At 46.2% G+C, this 22,128-nt stretch overlaps 1 protein-coding gene across 1 annotated transcript in view; it reads right to left on the bottom strand.

Annotated features, from left to right (window-relative positions):
• Positions 1-9,587, bottom strand: part of ERICH6 (glutamate rich 6) — a 51,359-nt gene extending 41,772 nt beyond the window's left edge. The window contains 1 exon segment of the mRNA XM_037136149.2: positions 9,386-9,587. Coding sequence (XP_036992044.2) covers positions 9,386-9,587 — 202 coding nt within the window.
• Between the last annotated feature and the right edge of the window lie 12,541 nt (positions 9,588-22,128).

Genomic DNA, 22,128 nt, shown 5'->3' with positions numbered 1-22,128 from the left:
CATGCAAAACAGCTTTCCATGGGGTCAAAAACTCTTGCTTTAAGAAGGGGCTGGAAAGTTTTCCAATTCATGAAAGGCAAGGACCTACATCCAAGATTGCTCTATCCAGCAAAGCTTTCATTTAGAATGGAAGGGCAGATAAAGTGCTTCCCAGATAAGGTCAAGTTAAAGGAGTTCATTATCACCCAGCCCTTATTATATGAAATGTTAAAGGGACTTATCTAAGAAAAAGATAAAAAATATGAACAGTAAAATGACAACAAACTCATAGCTATTAACAACTAAAACTAAAAAAAGGGACAAAACAAACTAAGTAAACAACTAGAACAGGAACAGAATCACAGAAATGGAGATCACGTGGAGGGTCATTGGTGGGGGGACTGAAAGGGGGAGAGGCAGGGAAAGGTACAGAGAATAAGTAGCATAAATGGTATGTAGAAAATAGACAGGGGGGATTAAGAAATGTATAGGAAATGTAGAAGCCTAAGAACTTATATGTATGACCCATGGACATGAACTAAAGGAGGGGAATATGGGTGGGAGGGGGTGTGCAGGGTGGAGAAGAATAAAGTGAGGAAAAAAGGGCAACTATAATAGCATAATCAATAAAAATATTTAAAAAAAATAACATCAAAGTAAAAATATCTTGATTTATTTTCCAGTATGGGTTTAATAAGGAGAGTAGGTATATGGCCCGTCAATATAGGACAGGCCCTTAAGTGTGTTTCAGGAGCCTACTGGTGTTTCCATGTTTGTCTGCCCCATTCATGATTTCTATTGGTGAACAGGCCAGGTGGGGTTCAGGTGTAAGCTGATTTAATGAGCTGCTGGCCCATACTTCTCCAGGTATGACTGGTGATACTCTTACCCACTTCTGCGTTCAGGTCCTGCTGAACGGCATTCCTTCAATGTGCCATGCCAGCACTCCGGTGAGGACTTGCGGCATGCCGTCCCTACTACCAACGTGCTCTTCCCCTGTGCCTCTCCTGGCTGACGCCCGTTCATCCTTCTTGATTTCCAGGAGGTGCCCCCAGCACTCCCATGGCCCTTACGCTCCTCTTTACAGAGACAGCACAGGTCACAGGCGGCTTCTGCTTATTATTTGTCTGTGTGAACTTACTAGGTTGTGAAGTCCCATCATGGCAGAAAAGGTACCTGTCTGTCCTCCAGTGTGCCCTGAGGGCCCCGTAGTGACTTCATAAAAGTAGATGGACCACACAGAAGTAAATAGGTGTTACGTAAAATTTACTATGACCTTTCACTTCATCATTGAAGCACTGGCTCAGAGATGCTTGTTGGTTTCTCTCGGTCCAGAACTAGTTAGTGGCAGCGTGAGGACTAGAACTCCAAAGTCACCTAGTTCCCACAGCAAAGCTATTTGCACAGCACCACGGAAACTCCATGTTCTTGGACTGTTGTTATCAACTTGGGGCAATTTTAAAAAATGCAATCTCTTCATTGTAGATACACATAAGAAAGTGTACAAACTATATGTATATAGCTGGTGAATTTTGTTAAGTAAACACAGAACAAGTTTTAATAATTAAATGTTAACTAAAATATGTATACTTAATATAAAGTCCATAAACTTGGTGTGAAAATAGTCACAATCATTTTCTTTTCCCAGTTAGTCACTTCGGTCCTTAATTTCCCTGCAGAGGCTGTCGCCCTGGGCTTTCCAGAGAGAATAGTTCGCTCGCTGGTTGCTGAGCCCCTAACTTGGGTTCATAAACGTGCATCTCTCAGCCTCTCCTGTTCCTGTCATAGGTGCCTCAGACAGGCCCCAGGACCCAGGACTCAGAAGGCTTGTTAAACTATTTGTCACTGGGCCTCACCCCACAGAATTTTGATTCTGTGGGTCTGAGGAGGTTCTGAAATTTTTTTCTGACAATTTCCTGCATGATGCCACTGTTCAGGGACTCCACTCTGTCTGTGCCCACTAACTTGGATCGGCTTTGTTTCTAAGAGTTGATAAAGAGGGGTAAAGAGAGGTGTGAATAATAATAATAATAATAATAATAATAATAATAATAATAATAGAGCCTAGTAGTGAAGTTCTGGAGTCCTTCACCATTGTGTTGCTGAGGAAATAATTAGACTAGACAAACTCCTTAACACAGGTGAGCATAACCACTTTACTTTTGATTTTCTAATGCCCGGCTCCTCCTTCCCTGCTAATTCCTGTGGAGTGCTCTGCAAGGCTGTTTAGAGCTCTTCAGTTGAAGTACCTCTGATAAGCAGATTTCTATTATTTTTATAGATTTTTAATTTATATTTTAATGAGAATTTTATGAATGTAGGTCTTGGTTTTTCAGGGCAAAAGGAGTGTGATATATTTAGTTGCTTTCTCTCCATTTAAAAAAGTTAGGAAAGACATTGAATTCACTAAGTGAGGTTACTGCATTTCCATATGCTAATTTATAGAATCAAATTGAAAATAAGGACAGATCGATTTGAAAAGAATTATTTCAAATTATCAGTTTGGATGGAATCTATTTATAGACCTCTGTTGTCATTATTGATATCTACAACTTAGTTGACCTTGGGTTGTTTTACTTCCAATTCCAAGGGGCATTTAGTGGGCAGGTGGAGAAAAGAGAGAGGGCGATCTTGAACTGTGCAGCGTCACAGTTGGCCTGAGCCGGACATTAGGGGTCATAACTGGGAAAACAGGCAGGAGTGTAGGTATGAAGAGAACAAGAAATGTGCGACAGGCAGGGACAGAGCAAGGCCCAGGGAGGAGGCCCCTGGGACTTGGAGGAGGTCCCAGGCGGGGTGCAGCTCACCCAGTGCCGACCACAGGGAATCCATGGTGGAAACGAACTGAAGGTACAGTTTCAAAGCAAATGGTAAATGCCTTGATGTTAGGTTCAGAACTAGGTCATGCAACCATTCTGTCAGAAATCCAGGCAAAGATTCTGACTCGAGAGAGAAATAAGGTCAAGAGACCCAGGAAAGAGAAGGTCAGTTTGGACTGTGATGGCGGCCACCCAACCTTGAAGCATTCAGGGATTTAGATATCAGACGAGAAGTAACTGTTCGTTGAAACTCCACCAGTTTTCTGGGCAAGCGTGTTGTAGAAAGGGGCAGCGCCGCTGCTCAGCATTAGATGCTGTTTCCCATAAGTAAGAGGTACAACCTGGACTCACAGAGCAACCCCTCCCTGGGCTGAGGGTATCTGGACACCTGGGATGAGGTGGAAGATGATTTTTTTTTTTAAAAGCTATGCATCCAGAAGATCTTGAGTAAATAGAAGACCTCAAATCCTATAAGAAGAAACAACAGTCTTTCATCTGAGAGATGGTGCCTCTTAAATACCTTTGATAGAGTCTGGGGTTATTACCTGTGTAGGAAAAGTGCAAGAACCTGTTGCTGCTTTGCATTTCAGAATGTATGTATACACTTTGCTGACCTGATAAAGGAACTTTGAGAGATGGCTGTGGGAAGTATGAAGCAGTATTTTTCCCAATATGTTCTCTACTGAATTTTTTTTAAAAATCAAAGTATGGTTAACTTTGAACAAAGTGGGGGTTAGGGGTTGCTGAGCCCCCCTTCCCCACAGATAAAAATCGGCATATAACTTTCGACTTCCCGAAACTTAACTACTGATAGCCTACTGTGGACCAGAAGCCTTACTGATAACATAAACCATCGTTTTAACACTTTGTATTTTATACGTATTATATACTGTATTCTTATAATAAACTAGAGAAAACAAAATATTATTAAGAAAACCATAAGGAAGAGAAAATACAGTTATAATATTTATTGAAAAAATTCTCATGTAAGTTGATGCACACAGTTGAAGCCCATGTTGTTCACGGGTCAGCTGCACACACAAGCAGCCTCCTGGGAAACTGCCCCTTTGTCCAACCCTCCTTCCCTTCCACCCACTACCCTCCTTCAAGGGGAAAGAATCCCTGTCCCCATCGCTAATGGTATTGATTAGTTTCATCTGCTTTTGTCTTTCATCAAAATGAAATCATACAGCGTGTGCTCTTTGGTGTCTGGCTGCTTTGGGCTTGCTGTCCTGTGTAGTTGTGGATTGTGTGTTCTTGTTTCTGCATTTTCCGGTTTATTTACTGATTTTTTTCTCTTCATGGGTATTTGAGTAGCTTCCAATTTGGGGCTATTGTGAGTCATGCTACTGTGAACTTTTTAGCTTATGACTTTTGGTGAACATATGTTTACATTCTCTTGGTCGTTAAGTTTTGATAGTAGATAGTAGTTTTGATAGTTTGGGAGTAGTTGGTGATAGTTTACCATCACCAACACTCCCTTTGAGTCTGGAATTGTCTGGGAGTTGCCGTGAGGAATTAAAAGGGAGCAATCTCTAAGGGCAGGGCTCAGGTGGGGGTGAAGGTGGTCAGTGTGGGTTAGGAATCCTGCATTGTTAAATGGCTTTATCCAAGCCTCAGCCTCTTCCATACATTATCTCCTTATCCCTCCTCACAGTAGTCTCATTTTTCTTCATTTTACAGTAGAAGCAACTGGGGCATAGGGAGGCCAGTTATCCTACCCAAAGCCAGGCGGGTAGCAGGCCGAGGAGCAAGAGTTGAACTCAAGTGGTCTGACCCTGGAAGCCAAGCTTTCTGTCACTTGGATTTATAGGTCCTTGTGTCTTCATCCTCTTGTCTCTGCCAGTATGGAGGGTCCTTCTCATCCACGTTTAAACTCACCTCATCTTGCCATCTTACACTCAACCACCCCTGGACCACACACCTTGCAGCTACTCCCCGCCCCTGACCTTGCCCTTTACCTCCACAGTTCTTGAAGGGGTTGCCTGCTCACAGCGTCTGTCTCCTCACTTCCCCTCGCTCCAGCCTGACCTCGGCCCCTACCCCTCAACCACATGTGGGGGAGGAAGAAACTTTTCTCTTCCTCTCTGGGTTCTTCTGGCTGGTCTAGTAATCAAACCAAACCTGACACTGATTAGGAAGGGAAAATGACCCAGTTTAATTGCATGTACATGTACAGGGACCCCACACACAGGAAAGAGTCAGAGAGCCAAAGGCACAAGAGGATCAGAGACAAAAAGTTAAAATGAGGTACATGTGGCTTTCTGCACTAAGGATGAGAAAGGTAAGGCGCCTCACAAGGATGTTGAGAAGAGCAGATGTTCAGTAATGTCCTTGCCCTACAGAAAAGTCAGAAAAAGTTATCTCTGGTAATAATTCTTATCACAGGTAAGGTCCCAAGCTTAAATTCTTTGAGGAACAGGTAAATGTTTCTTGTGAGCCTGTGGTGTTTCAAGTGCCTTCAGCTCAAAATAACTCACATGCCAGAGTTGCCTCTTTGGCAGGCCTGTTCAGAGCCCCTTCCCTAGGGTCACCGATGTCACCCCTCTGTTGTTACAGTGTTGTCCAGTGTTGTACGCCTCTTGGCAGTTTCCAATCACGCTGATCACTCCGTCCTCTAAACTCTTTTGTCTCTTGACTTGAATACCTTCCCAGTTCTCATCTTACCCCTTCACTCTCTCCTCAGCTTCTTCGGCTGGCCAGTTCTCTTCTCTGCGACCTTCCAATATTGTCGTGACTCATGCCTCGCCCCTGGGCTTCCTTCTCTTCTAGTTCCATAGCTTCCCCACAAATAAGCTCATGTCCACACAGTGTTGCATTTGCCGTCTGCACCCTGGGCATCCCGCATGTGTGCCTCCAGCTTGGAGTGTGCCTCTGAGTTCCCAACTTGTACATCAAACTGCCCACTCCACGCTCCACCTGATGTTTGGACCCAAATTTACGTCCTCAGGAATGAAGTCACGCTGTTCCCTGTCCCCGACTTGTTCCTTCCCTGGGGTTCCCATTAGTAAGCTTATGCCGCTGTTATCTATTTGCAGGGTCAGCCTTGACATCTTCCATTTCCTAACCCCCCAATCGCATCATTCGCCAAGTTTCCTCAAAATTTCTCCCAACCCTAGAATTGGGTTACCTTTACCTCTGGCCTGCCATAGTTAAAATTGCTTCCTGGAAGGTCTGCTTACCTTCCCTTGAGTTTCAAATTGCATTCTGCCCACTGCATTCTTCACACTGCAGCCAGAGTGATCATTTAAAAGTGCCAATACAATCCTATCACCCAGCTTTTAAAATTTAAACCCCTTTCAACAATGGCTTCTTATTGTTCTTGGGGAAAGGTCAAAATCCCCAACACCAATTGTAACACCTGGCTTGTGTCTCCAGTCTCCTTTCCTGGGTGTCCACACTGCAGCCACACCCACCAACTCTCAGTCCCTCACACCTGCTCAGCACCCCATCCCCATCACCCCCACCACTTCATGCCACCGCCCCCTGTTCTGGTACTGCACCACCCTTCCAAGGCCTTCCTTGGGCCCTCACTCATGACCCTCTGTGGTAGGCCTCAGAGCCTCCACTACTTCTCTTTCACAGTTTTTCATGACAGTAATTATTTTGTTGTGTAAGTAGTTGCTTAACCAGTGTCCCCTAACAGAATATTAAGCTCTGTGAGGGCAGAAACTGCCCCTGTGTGTCTGTCCACCTTTCTCCCAGAACCAAGAACAATCTTTTGCATCTAACGGGGGCTCAAATAAATGAATGAGTAATGACTTGCCATCTTCAGAACTTTCAACTCCATCTCTTCTGGTGGTTTATTGTTGTTTTATCTGATATGTTTAGGCTCCAGGGCTGCGTGCAGCCCAACACAAAGTCATGAATTTACTGAAAACGTTACAAGATTTTTTGTGTGATTATGTGTCACAATGTATTTAATGTGTGGTCCAAGACAGCTCTTCCAGTGTGGCCTAGAGATGGTTAATAAAAGTAAGACTAGATTATTTTACTTTGGGCTGTGCAGCTCCTATGTCACCAGTATCAAAAGTAAGTGCTTTTATACCTTCAACATCATTACTCACCAGATACATACAAAACAGAACCATAGGAGATACTATGTCACACTCACTAAGACATGTGTTGGGAAGAATGTGGGCAAATTGGAACACTCATATACTGCTGTTGGGAATGTAAAATGGTGCAGCCACTTCGGAAAACAGCCTGGCAGGTTCTTGATGTTAATCATGGAATCACCACGTGACCCAGCAATTCCACTCCTAGGAATATACCCAAGAGAAATGAAAATATATGTCCACACAAAAACTTATACATAAATGTCCATGTCAGCACTATTCATAAGTCAAATAGCGGAAATACCCAAATGTTCATAAGATGATACATGGATAATTAAAATGTGGTATATTCATACAATGAACTATTATTTGGCAATAAAAAGAAATGAAGCATGCTACCATGTGGATGGACCTTGAAAAGGCACTGAGTTAAAGAAGCCAGTCGTGAAGGACCATGTACCGTGTGATTCCATTTTTATGAGCTGTAGAGTAAATCTATGGAGACAGAGGAGGCAAGTCTATGGAGACAGTGGGTCAGTGGTCGTCTAGGACCATTGAACTTTGGGGAGACGAGGAGGCACTGCTAATGGGCACACAGTTTCCTTTCAGGATGACAAAAATGACCTCAAATTGGTTGGGATGTTGTTACACATCTCTGTGAACCTACTAACAACCATTGAACCCTTCCAGTGGGTGAATTGTATATGTAAGTTATATCTCAATAAAAAAGTTTTAAAAAAAGGCTTAATTTTACGGGTAACCTAAAAGCACCTCACCCAGATACAACAACAACTAATGTGGCAACACCAGCGAGCACTGACCTGGAGTGTGGTCCTTCATTTCACTGTTCCTCTGTCTGCAGGGCGCAGTCTCCTTTGCTTTGTTTCGATGCAACATTGTATATCTATCCCCTCTTTTGAATTGTGAGGCACTGCACAAGCTCAGACCAATGAATAGTTCTCCCCTCTTCGGATTGTTGTGAGGATTAAATGTGTTAATATATGCAATGCACTTAGCATTGTGCCTCACTCATGGTAATTGTACATTAAATATTACCTATTATTATGCTGAACACAAGTTAGCAAATTTTATATTGTTATAGAAAAATAGAGCCATAGCTTATGCTTTGTAATTTAAGTGACTATTTGAGTAGTTTTGAAAGTTCTATCACATATTCAATGCATTTATTTTTCCCCTTCTGGGAAATAGAGGGGCTCCGACAGACCTGCCTCCTCCACTCCAACCTTACCGTTACAACAGGGTGCGATAATACAGATGAGCACTAGGGGGCAACATGCAATTGTGATTACCGTAAAATCGACACACCTGAAAATTTGAGAAGCTGTAAAATAGTATCAAGGAAAGTGAAATGTCTTCCTTTAAAATAGTGTTTTTTAGTATTATTCTACAGGAGAGAAATATTATTATTCTATCACTGGGTGCTTTTGGAAGGATGGCTGCATTATTCAGATTCTAGCTATACAAGAGAGCTTGCTACAGAGAGGGCCTATCTGTGACCACTCCCTCCGGTGCGGCACACGCTATACCAGTTCTGTAACAACTGAGCTCAGCTTTTCCTGTGAGTTGTGCCTGTAATGGGCGGTGCTTGGGAGCCTGTGTTAGTGTAGCGTTGCCTTTCCAAGCACTTTAACATAGTATCTGGTTCTTGGAGACTCAGCTGTGCGTCACGTGCTAGGCTTCCCTGAGATTGCTGGTGAGTTTCCGTTAAGGTCTATGTGTACCACTTGAGGTGATTTCCTAAAGGCCAGGGACTGTACCCCACTGCACAACTGTGTCCTCAGAAGTTTGCAGTATGTGGCATGTCCTGGTAAAGCTGGGAAAATTAATCTGTTCCTTGAGCTGAAGCTGGAAAAAGGAGTAAATTATGATCACTTCGGGCAGATGGGAATCCTCTCAGCGGGACTACTCTTTCATTATTTTTGCTGTATTACAAAAGCAGTTCCTACTCATAATGAAGAAAGCAAGCAAAAGAACATCTAAAATACCCACAATTCCATTTATATGTATATATAATAAAATATATATTATATGTGGTGTTTATATTAATGGCAGTGTGGAATATAGTATTCCACTGTATGATGGTATCATCCTTAATCCTCCTCTTTTGGGAACTTACACTGTCTCTAAATTTTTGCTCCTTAAAGAGCAGCAGTTAATATCCTCGTAACTAACTCTTACCCCACATTCTTTATTCACTCCTTAGGATACATTCCCAGAAGCTGACTTTCGGGGTGATGGGTAATTTATACACTGTCACCGACAGTGACAGTGCCCTTGATCAGATGAACAGTGTTAAGTGAACATCACGCCAGAATGCCATAACCTTGTCTCAGTAGTGTCGTCACTACTCACAACATTTGGCCAACTCTGCGATTGGTGTTCCGGGCTATGACTCATACAAGAGGGTAAATCTTAATCTGTCACCTTGCCTTTAACCTTGAACTGTTCAGGAAAACCTATGTTAGCTCCAAAAGACAAAGAAAACAACCCTGGAGGATATTCCCATACCTGTGCCCCCAGCGCCAGGAGGTAGGGTGACGACGTGCCACACGGTCGGAGCAGGGGACACTGCGGAGCAGGTGTCGGTGCTGCCCAAGCAGCCGCCACTGCCTGTGACCAGGGAGTCATGACACTGTGCCCCACGTCCTCTCCAGGGGCCTCGCTTGAAGGTGCTTTTTGCTTTGTGTGTTTGTTTCTTTCTTTCACCCATCGTGTTGCTAAGCATTTTTGGAAATTGGAGTGGAATTGACTGCTCCCCATTTTCTGAAGACCCCTTATGGGTTGCAAGAAGTTAAGTCCCTCTTGGTTTCTTTCTCAAAGTTTCCCAAGTTCCTTTTTCTTTAGATCTTAAAGATATACACAAGGAAGAACTAAACATTTCAAAATGTAAATACATTTTTATATATTTATAGGGAGTTCTTCATGGGAGGATAGAGACAGCAGCAGACATGGGAGAATATGAAATGGGGCTCCGTATTTCTACCTAGAGGGGCTGAGGCGTGGCTGTTGATTGATGGCAGTGGGAGCGCAGGACTTGCACTGGCTTCTACCAAGGTTGTGTGTTTGTTTGGAGAAGTCTTGGGGAAGGGCTGGTTGTTTATGGACGGAGGGGACTAGAGCGAATTCAAGCCACTCCCTGGTGCTGACATTTACAGTACTGCACTGCCCAGAAATGTGCAGTGGCTCTTGGTGGCCTATGAAAAGGCTGTAATGCTTGGGGCTGATATTCAGGGCCCCCTGTGATATAACCTTCTCCCCGCTTTAACCTATCTTTTTTTCCTTAAACCCATGTGCCTGCTTTACCTCCTCTCAGCCCAGCTACCCCTCTAGCCACTGCTGTGGCAACCAGCTTCATGCACATGTGGCTGTCACCTATTGCTTCAGCTGTGTGGAGAATGGCTCACTTTCTGCCTGACATCCCCCTGACCCTGTGGTGTGGGACAGAGGGCACACTTGTCTCCTGGTTGCCTTTTGGACGTGCAAGGGACTTAGCATGCTGTGGGCAACAGTTGATGAATGGGGAAGCGTGGGGACTAGAGGGTGAAGACGCCCCTCTTTTGTCTGAGAGGCAGGCAGTTCTGAGGTCCTTCTGCACCGTTCCTCAGAGTCCTCAGCAGCCTTGAGCTGCAGATGTCCACAGCTGTGACCGTCCGAAGACACACCCTCACGATAGCTTTCCCTTCTTGCCTCTTCCCCTCTCCCCAGCATCCCCCCCCCATCCCTTGGTGTCACTTTCCCATATATACTTTGTCTAAGCCTCTTCTCAGGCTCTGCTTGCTGGGGAAACAACAGTCGCCGTCCTATTCTGATTACGTCCTGTACTCTTCAGCTGCGCATTTGTTAATACTCACTTGGGGACCATCTAGTATGTCCCTGGTCTAGGGTAGGGCACTGGAATAGAAGAGGGAATCAGACCCAGCCCTTGCTCTTCAGGAGCTCATGGTTTAATGGAGAAGGAAGACAGCTAAGAACTGGCAGTGGGACATGGTAAAGGCCATTCTAATGAACTAAGAAGGGGGGACTCAGGCGACAGGACAAGTGATCAACCGGTATCTGGGAAGGTTTCCTCAAGTGGAAGGTAATTTGCTGGAAGCAAGGGGAGAAAGACTCTCTGGACTGTGGGAGGGGCTGGGCCAGAGACAGACAGTCATGAGCATGGTGTGTTTGGAAACTGGGAAGTTCAGGGAAATGGAGTGGAGGGTGCCTAAGGAATGTGCACAGAGGAGCCTGTCAGAATCTGGGTACTTGCCACTCTCCCAGGGGTTGGAAAAGGGGCTTCACATGTTGCTGGCCTGGTTCTGTCCTCTTCCAGGTAGCCTGTCCCTGTGCCCCTGCCCAGCTGCAGCTGCTGAGCAGGGGTGGATGTCTGCAGAGATGGACTTGGGACAGGCCTGAGGCCCCAGTGTGCTGTGGATGCTCCTGAGACATGTGTCTGGTCTCACCCAGCCTCGCAGAACTGGGTCGGAGTTATTTTGCATCAGTTTCTTGCTCTTGGGGAAAGCCAGGATGGAACCAGGGTCTCTGGGTCAGTTGGGAGGAGTGAGAATGTCTACCCTTCACCTTGCCCCCCAAAAGAATGCCTGCATCTCTACCTCAGAGCAGCTGTTCAAGCTTCCGCTCCTGTATGTTCTTGTTTTCTTCGCCTTGAAGCAGTCCTGCAGTGGGGCTCTTGCTGTCTTTCCACTGACCCCCATCTCCTTGTGGCAACCATGTGGCTCCTGAAGCAGGGCCAGGGCAGTGACTTTCAGAGTGGGGCAGACTGACTGGTGGTTGGCTGTCAAGCAGACCCTCTCTAGGGCACGCTGGGTCAGTGGCAGGGTGGAGGGTGCAGGTTAAAGGCACTGGGCAGGAGCAACGAGGGTGGGAGAAGACCAGGCAGAAGCGGGGTGTGGGTGACAGGACGGGCAGAGAGGATGTGGCTAAGCTGCAGTGATGCGGCAGAACCACGGCTGAGAGACATCCTCAGAGGGACCTGGGGCATCTGTTTCCAAACTGCATTCCAGACTTCAGAAGCCTATGTACATGGTACTCCCAGGAGCAAAACTAGGCACACACCCTTCCCTGTCCCCTTACCTGTCCTAAGTCAGAACAGTGTCAGGAGCTCCGCTGCCTGGGTTTGAATGCTGGTCCTGCTGCACTAACTATGGCGTGAACTTGGGCAAGTAATTGACTTCTCTGTGCCTCAGTTTTCTCATTTGTAAACTGGGCAATGCTGCTGTCTACCTCATAGAGTTGTGATGACTGAATGACTTAATGGATATAAAGTTAGAGAAGAGCCTGGGATATACTAAGTATGCTATCGCTAGGTAGCGGGCTGGGCCTGGGGAAGACGCTCAGTGTGATGGTTGAGGAGAATGTGAGGGGCCGTGTCCAGAGTGCGGGTAAGCCACAGGGACACCGGCAGTGATAGTGGAGCACCCCAGAGCTAGTACCCCAGGGAGCCTTCACTCCTTACTGTCCCCTGGGCCTGACAGGGTATGGGGAGGGACCATCACCGGACACCCTGCAGGGGAGGAGTGGAGGGCATACATACCCCAAGCTCTGATCTCCTGCCCATGTCCCCCAAGACCAGTCCAGTTGGAGGCCAACGGGCAAGGCAGTTAGGTGGGTGTAAAACACAGAAGTCAGCCTGCAGGCCCAGAGCAGGTGTCGAAGGGTGGGGAGATCAGGCAGCCGGCGCCTTCCCTGAACAGATGCCCATTAATGTGGCTGCTTGCCCGTCACCGAGGACGTCACCGACTCCATTCCTGCCAGCAAAACAGCCCAACAGAGAGGACGGCAATCAGGGGACACAGAGTCTGTGGTAGGACAGATAGCAGACCGAGGCAGGGAGGAGGAGGGGTACACGTCCCGCCCACTGACTCAGCAGTCCTTGAAACTCTGTGTATCTTTTCCACTATCTGGGAAAGAAAGTCTGGGAAACTGTGCTTTCATCCCAGGGCCTGAAGGCTGAAAAGGGCCCACAGCGCCTAAAGGAAGAAGCCCATTAGTAGCTTTGATTGTTCAGGCCCCAGTCCGGGAAAACTAGCACCACCTTTACCTGTCAGTCAATATGTAACCTCTTCACCCTCTCCCATCCAGCCACCTCAGTAAGTCCTCAGGACAAAGGACTGTGGGGAGGGGAGGGGGCAGCGGGCGAGGTGTGGGGGCTTTGTGTTCTGGGCTCCCTGGGTGCTTGCGCCTGCTACTCTAGCCCTGCCACCCCTCTGTTTGCCGTGTCAGCCTTTGGCCGCCCTGACCCTGCTTCACCCTGAGCCTATGCCTTTCGGCTCCCCACCCCTGCCTTAACTAGGCCCGTTCCCTTCCATGAGAACGGATCACCAATAGACCCTGCGTGCGCGCTACTGCACTGGCTGATCTCTACGTCTTTACTGCACTGGTGAGAAGAACAGAGTTTCCAGGAGTCTCTCCCGTCACGTGTTCACCACCCCAATCAAGTCTTCTTCCATCGCCATTTATCCCTCCATACCCTCTTCTACCCATCCGCCGCACTGGGATTTTATTTTCTTATTATATTTTATATTTTAAATTTTGAAGGGCCTTTTTATTTAAACCGCAAGTTGTTTGATCACTGTAGAGCCCATACGGAGGGATGAGGACTCTTCAACCAGTGTTTACTGGATGTAGCTACTAGTTTATGTTACCTACCCTAAAAGTACCCTTTCTGCTTCCCCCCACGTCTCCCCACCCTGCCCAGGGAAGTAAAAAAAAAAACCAACACCCAACCCTTATATAATCAACTGGCAGTGGGATGTTTATTCATCTCTGTCCGGGTGGCGGCCTGGCCTCCGGCAGCACCAGCCCCTCCGGTGCAGAGAGCCTAGGGGATGCTGAGTCATGGCCAGCAGGGTGCTGGCTTCTGCGGCGGGGTGATTACCGAAGAAAGTGCTGTGTGTTGTGAATATCTACTACTCCCTTCAGAGGAAGTGGAGGGCGTTGCCGGGCTTGGGTTGGGGAGCAGGCCCGGCCCAGGCTCCTCCCCACATTTCCCCCCCCTCCCCCGTCAGTCAGGCTAGTTTCTGCCCAACCCCCAGCCCTTGATCTCTCTGGGCCCTAACAGGCACCCTCAGGAGTCTGTGCCTGCGGCACTGGGGCTGTCAGCTGGAAAGGCCGGAGTTCATCAGGGATGTCTGAGTTTGAGTCCAGGTGCATGTCTTCAGAGCCTGGTTCCCCATCACTGAGTGGTCTTTCCCAAAGTGTCGGCATTGGGGACCACCACTGCAGACTGCCACTTCTGTGTACAGGGCGGGGCAAAAGGAGTTTGCAGTTGTTCTTATGGAAAATAATGCAATAATAAATAATACAAGAATAAACTGTTTCACATAGTCACAACCATAAACCTACTTATGCCCCACCCTGTATTATCTGTATTATCATTTACTTTGTGTTATTTTTTTCAATTATTCTTTTTTGTACTTTAGAAAATTTTGTTTGAAAAGGAAACTGTATCACTGCCACACATTGGAACTAGACTCCCCCACCCTGAGTAAGGTCACCATTGACATTCAGAGTCACCACCGAGGCTGTGCCTGCAGCCTGGTTGACTCTGAATCCCAGGGCAGGATGATTTCAAAATGACTCCATGCATTGGCTGCCCTGGGAGCCTCGCTCCCACCCCTCTGTGGGCCCTTCCGTAAGACGTGCACGAGGGCGCCTGATTTGAAATTGGAATGGAGCCAGGGGGTGCCAGGAGCTGGTAAATGTTTCACAACCGCTCTGGGGATGTAGGGATAAAGGAAATGTGAGAGCTGGGGGGGGAGGGGGAGGCAGCCAAGCTGGGCTGAGGGACTGAGTGGACTGGGGGCGGTCAGGAGAGGCTGCGCCTTTGTCTTTGCACGTGTTCCCCACCGCCTCAGCCCTGCTAGCCCTGTCCAACCCTCAAGGCCCACGGCACATATCGCCTCCTCCACGGAGCCTTTTCTGGCCCCCTCGTGAAGCCCATAGCAAATTGTATGTACTCCTACTTCAGTCTGCTTTGTAACGACATTGTTTACGTAGTGGTGGCATATCTTGTGTTACTGTAATTTGCCACTTTGTGTAATACTTTCAGACTTCTTCTAGACTTCAGAGTCTGTATCCTAGAAACATTTGCAGGCAGGCAGAGCTTTCTGTTGGAAGGGCTACAGTCCTGGATTTTTAATCCCATTTCCACCATTTGCAAGCTGTGTCAAGGATGGGGTGGCCAGGGAGAGAACAGCAAGTGGGCCACACTCTAGAAGGGACCTCTCTTCATGTTGTCAGCAGGAGCCACTGTAATTCTAGGACTTGGGCAGCCCTGCACTTTCGTTTGGTGTAACGGAAACTCTGTTCTGAGCTGCCTCTTACCTGATATCACCGTCCCGGGGGCCGGGTCGGTAACCAGAGCAGTACTTAGGGCTTGTCTCTCAGGCAAATGGAGTTGGACAGTCCTCAGGAAAATTTCACCCAGGTTTTAAGGGAGACTGGAAAAACACCACAGCTTACTGAAGAGCAAAACTGTCTGGTGCCTGGAATGTTCCAGACTGAACTGCATTTAGTACCTTTCTCCTCAGCAAGGCTGGATATGCACAGACGCAATCACTAAGGCCTTCTAAATATCATTTTTTTCAAACTTTGCTTTCAGTTTAATTTTTGAAGTTATAACCTCTCTCTCTTTTACTTCAGTGTCTTTTAATAGTGGCTGCTTCTTTTTTTAATTTTTAAAAATTCATTTTTTATTTATTAAAAAATAATAAGCCCATTACATATTAACATAGCACATTTTTTCTAAATATGCATTTTTTAATTTTAAAAACATTTTATTTATATCTTAGAAAAAGGAAGACAGTAGAGAGAGAGAGAGATGGACTTGTTGTTCCACTTATCTATCCACTCGCTAATTGATTTCCTGCATGTGCCCCCGTCAGGGCTCCAGCCCACAACGTTGGTTTATCAGGATGATGCTCTAACCAGCTGAGCTACCTATCCAGCCAGGGCAAAATGTGTATTTTATTAAAGTGAGAGGGGTGGCATTGTTTTACATTTCACAATCCTCTTTAATACCTGGCTTTAAAAAATACATCTTTTTTTTTCTCCCATGCTTCTGCATTTGATCTGTTGCCTAGTAGTGGTTGCTCCTTGATCATTTTAACTGCATAAGTAAATAATCTGCCCGGAAAACCCTGGTCTTGGTGGAGATTTTGCTCCTGCTATTACTGCCTCCTTTTCCAGCATCATCCATTTCTCCCTCTCTTCGGGATTTTTCCCACTTGTAAAATACCGTGCTCTCACTGCTCCAGCTTGACAAAGAAAATAATCTGTCACTTGACTCCACTCTTCCGAAGCCAGTCCATTCCTCTGCCCCTTGTCAGCATAACTTCCTGACAGTGTTGCCTATAGTAGCTGCCTCCTCGCTCCCCAGCACCTCCCCCATCAGCCGCTCCCTGACCAGCTCTGGGAGGTGTCCCAGACCTGACCTCCCTGACTTTGCTCCGCTGAGCAGCTCACGTCAACTCATCCTGACCTCCACTGTCTTTTTAGCAGCAGTCAACAGCCTACTATCTTGTTCTGCTTGAACCCAATTTTTTCCCTCGGGACCCATGACACCACAACCTCTAGGATTTCCTCTCACCTTGACAGCCACTTGTAGAATTCTCATTTCCAGGCTCTGGTTTCTCATGTGAGCTAGAAAATGTTGGTGGTCCTGGAATGTGGTCCTAACTCCCACTCTCTTCTCTGTCCCCATTATCCCCCCATAGGGTCTTCTCATCCCACCCGACAGCTTAAGTACTATATATAGTGATATATATAGTGGTCCCCCCCACCCCATGACACTCCAGGCTGGCCTCTCCCCAGAACTCCAGACTTGTGAAACAACCATCTGACTGCTGCCTTCAACCAGGTGTCTCTCTGGATTTCTCTCCTAAACCGACTTGTTTTCCAGTCTCTTTATCTCCATAAATGGAACTTAACCTAGTTACTCAGGGTAAAAACCTAGTAGTAGTCACCTTTGGTTCTTCCCTCTTTCTTATTCCTGAAATCCCCATCCCACCCAGTCTCCCTTTCCAATACTTTAACAGCTCCTTTAAAAAACAGCCCAAATACGCCCACTTCTCTTTAGCTTTACCTCTACTCATCCTTTGCTGCCACACCTTACACATCATCCACCTGGACTCATGCAATAGTTTCCTAAAGGCTTCCACTCTTACATACTACCATCATTTTTCTTTACTGAGCAGCTAGAGCTAGTTTTAAAACTCTGAATCAGATTATTTATGGGTCTTCTTAAAATTCTCCACCAGCTTCCCATTGCACCTGGAAAGAAACCTAGACTCTTGGCCTCACAGGGCAAGGATCTGGCTCCTTACTGACCTGCCCTCAAACCAGGTCCCCAGTGCACTGTGCTCTGACTGCACTGGCTGGTTCTGCCTCAGGCTTTCTGCACTTCCTGTTCTCCTCCTACCTCCATGTGGTTTTTACATTGATTGGCATTCCTCAGCCTCCTCTGGCCTTAAGGGGTTTTAGGCTGGGAGGCCCCAGGACCCCGGAAAGGGGGATTTGTAATGGGGTCCAGAACCTGGGGCGTCTGGGTATTTGGGATATCCACCTCCCTGCAAGTCTGGCTGGGGGATGGGACACAAGAGCAGGGTCATTGAGAGTTATTTTGTATATCAATAATAGCAGGATAGCTTCATACCAATATGCAGAAATGGTTATTTTGCATATCAACAGCAGGCTGGCTAGGGAGATGGGCGTAACTTTGACTGGTGATGTAGCTGGAACAGGCACCTTGCCTATTTTCATGCCCTGCTTTATCCTCCAGACCTACTATGGGACCTGACACACACTAGATGCTCTCAGGTCTGGAATTTTATTCTACCTCACATACAAGATAGTTAGTTAGCTTTTTACTAGTCCATGAGTGCTAGCAAGAGACAAGAGACTCCAGGGTCAGAAACAAAGGACTTCATTACACTCAGGACAGCAGGCAGTGTGAGCATCAGCATATTTGGGCCAATTTTCCCTTACCTCTAGTTCTCATGCACATAATGTGGGCCAGATGGAGACTGCACAAGCAGTTGAGCAATTGAACTTGGGGAATCCATAACTTTTATAGGAAGCAATAAGTAAGCCTTCCTTTTGGCCCCAGGGGAGAATTCATATGATCTTAAGGTTGCTTGCTGACAACACAACCTTGAGAAATGGCCCAGGCATAGAGCAGTCAGGCCTTGTATCCAGGACATACCCAGGAAGATATGTAGAAGCATGAGAGTCTTGGAGAAGGGTGTCTCCTAAAAGGTATGTGGTAAATATTTATTGAATGAACGGATGAAAGAAACCCAGTCTAAGTCACCAGTTACCTGAGGTGAACAGCTGCCTAGATTCCTGCCTGTCACTCACTCATGGATTCCCTTTTACTACTGCTCTTATGAGACCTTATGGTGCCTCACTCCTACCTGGACTAACTGAGACTGAATGATTGCTGAAACTGGTAGCATCTTCTGTCACTGTTTGGGCCAGATACCACCCTCTGCTTGCTGGATGAGGCTCCCCCTCCTGTCTGAGGCTGGGCCTCTCTCCTCAGAATCTGCCCATCCCACCCTCGTATTGCACTGATGTTAAATGGTCCAAGGTTGGTCTTGTGCCAACACACAACATGAGAAATGTTAACAATGATGTTAGTGATGGTATTTTCTGGTACAAATGGGATATGTAGGACCAGCATTATTTGCTGCAAGCTCGTCTCTCCCCACTCTAGAACCTACTCTATGAAATCGCATAAAGTTGACATTTGGCATAATCCTGAGTCCAGACTTCAGAGTTCGGAAGTTCAAGTTGACAGTGTCCTCACTGACATAATTTGGTGTTGCCGACTGACCAAAAGAGCTCTCAGAATGAAGAAATATTTGAAAATGAATTACTTTAATTAGCGGAAAGGTGTACAACTGCCAGATAGCTGGAATATTTGTAACAGTCTACCTAGCACATTCTCACTCTGTAAGCAGACTACAGGGGGAGTTAAATTGTATTCAGGCCCAGGTTCAGACCCCAGCACCGGGAGCTAACCAGGTGAGGGAGGTTGAATGGCATCGTGTTTTGAAAGCCTGATCTTCACATTAGAAACAACTCGTCCGCTCAAGTCTTACCCTGTGCCCTAAAGAGTTCTAGGTTTTGAGTCAGTCTTTGTCTCTCAGATTCTCCTTTTTCAGTGTTATTAGGGTTGACAATTCTCCCTTTTTGATCAATGCATTCTTTTTCTGTGTTGTACTTCCAATTATTTTTATTCTTTTATCATACAACTAATGTGTGAACACATTTTTGTTGTTAAAGATTCAAGCAACACATACACCTATAGAAAGAAAAACCATGTAAAAGTTCTCTGTCACATGCCTCTGCCATCTCCTGTCCCAGTTTCAGCGGGACACCATGAAAGTAAAGGCGCTGGTGTTTGCAAAGAATGGACAGGACCGCAAAATGAGTCTGTGACTGTCTCTGGGAGAGGAGTGGTGAGCAATTTTTTTCTTTACTTTTTTTCTGCGTTAATTTTTGAAACAATTACTCATATGTTACTTCTATAATAAAAAGAATTTTTCTTGAAAAGAAAAAGAGCATTGCCTTTGGAACCCCGCAGGCATGGTGTGCCTTCTGGCTGCAGTTCCATCTCCCTCTGAGGCTCTACATGGGCTACTTTAGCTACCGAAGCCTCAGTTTCCTCATCTGTTTAGGATGTGACACTATCTCCCTCCCTTCCAGGGTTGTTATGAAGAAAGTGTGAAAGCCCTCAACACATGATTGTCACTCACCAAATAAGTTTCTCCTCCACCCTGCACACCCCGAGGGAAATGCACGTCACCCTGCCGCCCCTTTTCAGACCAGTTCAAATTTGAATGTGAAATGTTTCTGAACCACAGAATCATGAGGATACTGCAGGTACACACGTGGCTGTGTGCAAGAAGAAAAGGAAGTATAAGTAAAACTTTTCAAAGGATGCACAACTATGTGAGTGTATTTAATACCACTGAACTGTATATTTGAAAATGGTTAAAATGGTACTTTTTGCCCTGGCTGGTGTAGCTCAGTGGATTGAACACAGGCCTGTGAACCAGACAATCACGGTTCGATTCCCAGTCGGGGCACATGCCTGGGTTGCAGGCCGGTTCCCTGCAGGCCAGTTCCCAGCAGGGGACACACAAAAGGCAACCGTACATTGATGTTTCTCTCCCTCTCTCCTTCCCTCTAAAGATAAATAAATAAATAAAAATCTTAAAAAAAAAAAGGTACTTTTTATGTTAAGTACCTTTTACTGTAAAAATGTGTGTGTGTGTGTGTGTGTGTGTGTTGTAAACAGCTAAAATGAGAGTGAGAAAAACCTCTTTTTCACACCTTTGAAGCCCTGGACTTTCTAAGGTAAACATGCACAGTCACATTTTGTATTTTCTTAGAGTTTTAGTCATAGTAAAGGCATTTCTTCAAAGGGGCTGTTTCTACTCGTGTTAATTTTGCTGTTGTAGTAAATACAGGTCAAAATGCAGTGTGGAAAGTGTATTTTGTTTGTTTGAAAAATACTAACTCAATGATTGTACATCTTTGACCATAGGTACAGCTGTTTCTATGGTCAGGGCAGCAAGTTGGAGCAAAGTGAAGCAGAGGGGGCCTAGGGTCACGGGCTTGGGGGCTGCAGGGAGCACAGGGAAAGAAGACCCCTCTGACTTCCTTCCCTGTGGAACTTGCTTTCAACCGCCTTTCCCCACGTCTTTTCATTAAGTCCTAACAAAAGTTACCGCAACACATTGGCTCCGCACGTGGAGAATATACTGGAGAAGGGTATTGCGATGCATTAGGTTTCACTCTGCAGACAGCCATCCGCAGTCTAGGCAATCTGACCGGGGCAAGTCAGAGTAGCTGCCACTGACCAGGGCTCTACCGTGGGCGACCGTTCTGCCCTCTGCGCTTTGCGTGCATAACTCTCACAATAACCCTCTGAGGTGCGTATTATTACCTCCCTTTTATAAATGTAGACACTGAGGCCCAAGGAGGGATAGTGATTTGCCTAAAGCCTCACTGCTACTGAGTGGCAGAAGCAGGATCCAGATCTTGACCTGCTTAATCCCTGAAGGCCACACTCCTTTCATTAGACGTGGTAGGTTGCGGCACTCGTGTTAACTGCAGTATAAAACATAGGAAAAATACAAGAAAGTAAGGCAGTGGGGTTGGGCTAGATCAGTGGCTCTCAACTCTTAACTGCACATTAGACTCTCCTGGGAAGCTTTGAAAAGAACTCGAGCTCAGCCCTGCTGCCAGGGGTTCAAACTCGGGTCCTGGTAGCTTTAAAACTCCCCAGGCATTTCTAAGGGGGCAAGTGGGTTGAGAACTCCTGGTCTAGACCAGTGCTTCTCAAACTTGACTGCACCCAAATCTTCTGGGGTTGTGTTAAAATGCAAATTCTGATTTAGCAGGTCTGGGATGTGGCCTGAGATGCTATGTGTCTGACAAGCTGCCCAGTGATGCTGGTGCTGCTGGCCGATGGACCACACTGAGTAGTGAGGGTCTGATGACCTGTAGGTTACTGTTCCCTTCTAACGTGCTGTGACAGTGGAGAAAGCAGTTCTAAAGCACAGGTTCTGTTCTGTATCCACCGGGCATCCTGCATCTCCATTTGTTACAAATAAGCAGTATTTCTGTTAGTGGTCAACAAACATGGAAGTCAAACACCAAAAATGATGCATCGTGTATGTAACATGGTGAAGGGACACAGACTCTGCGATGTGTTCATATCCCAGTTTGGTTGCTTACCAGTTGTGTGAGTTTAGGCAAGTTACTTAATGTCTCTGAACTTCAATTTTCTCTTCTCCAAATTGAGGCTAATAAACCCACATCTCAGTGGGTTATAGGGAGGATTAAATGGGTTAATACCAACACGGCACTTTGCACCACTAGGTACCCCCAAATGGCACCTGCTGTTATCTCGGTGGATTTTGCAAGCTGATCTTCTCTTGTACTACAATCCCTGCAGTTCAAAGAACACTTGACCTGTGCCCTCTGCAAGCATCAGCCTTTGCTTTGAATGTCAGGTGACACTATGACATAAGAAGTTTCAGGGCACAGAGTGTCCAGGCCAGCATTTCTGTCCATGTCTAGAGAATGACTTGGGCAGAGAATACCATTGTTTCTTCCCTTCTCTGGATTATAAGATTTTCTCCCTGCCTAACTGCAGCAAATTCCCCAGTGACTTTTGGTATAAAAATAAAATAGTAACTCTTAAGTTGTTAGTGTCGATGCTGTTATCAGACCAA

This window comes from Artibeus jamaicensis, unplaced genomic scaffold (genome assembly GCF_021234435.1).
Source record: "Artibeus jamaicensis isolate MK-2021 breed Jamaican fruit bat unplaced genomic scaffold, CSHL_Jam_final contig_466, whole genome shotgun sequence".
Lineage (NCBI taxonomy): Eukaryota > Metazoa > Chordata > Mammalia > Chiroptera > Phyllostomidae > Artibeus > Artibeus jamaicensis.
Note: the sequence above shows the minus strand (reverse complement) of the source record. Positions and strands in the feature narration are given on the sequence as shown.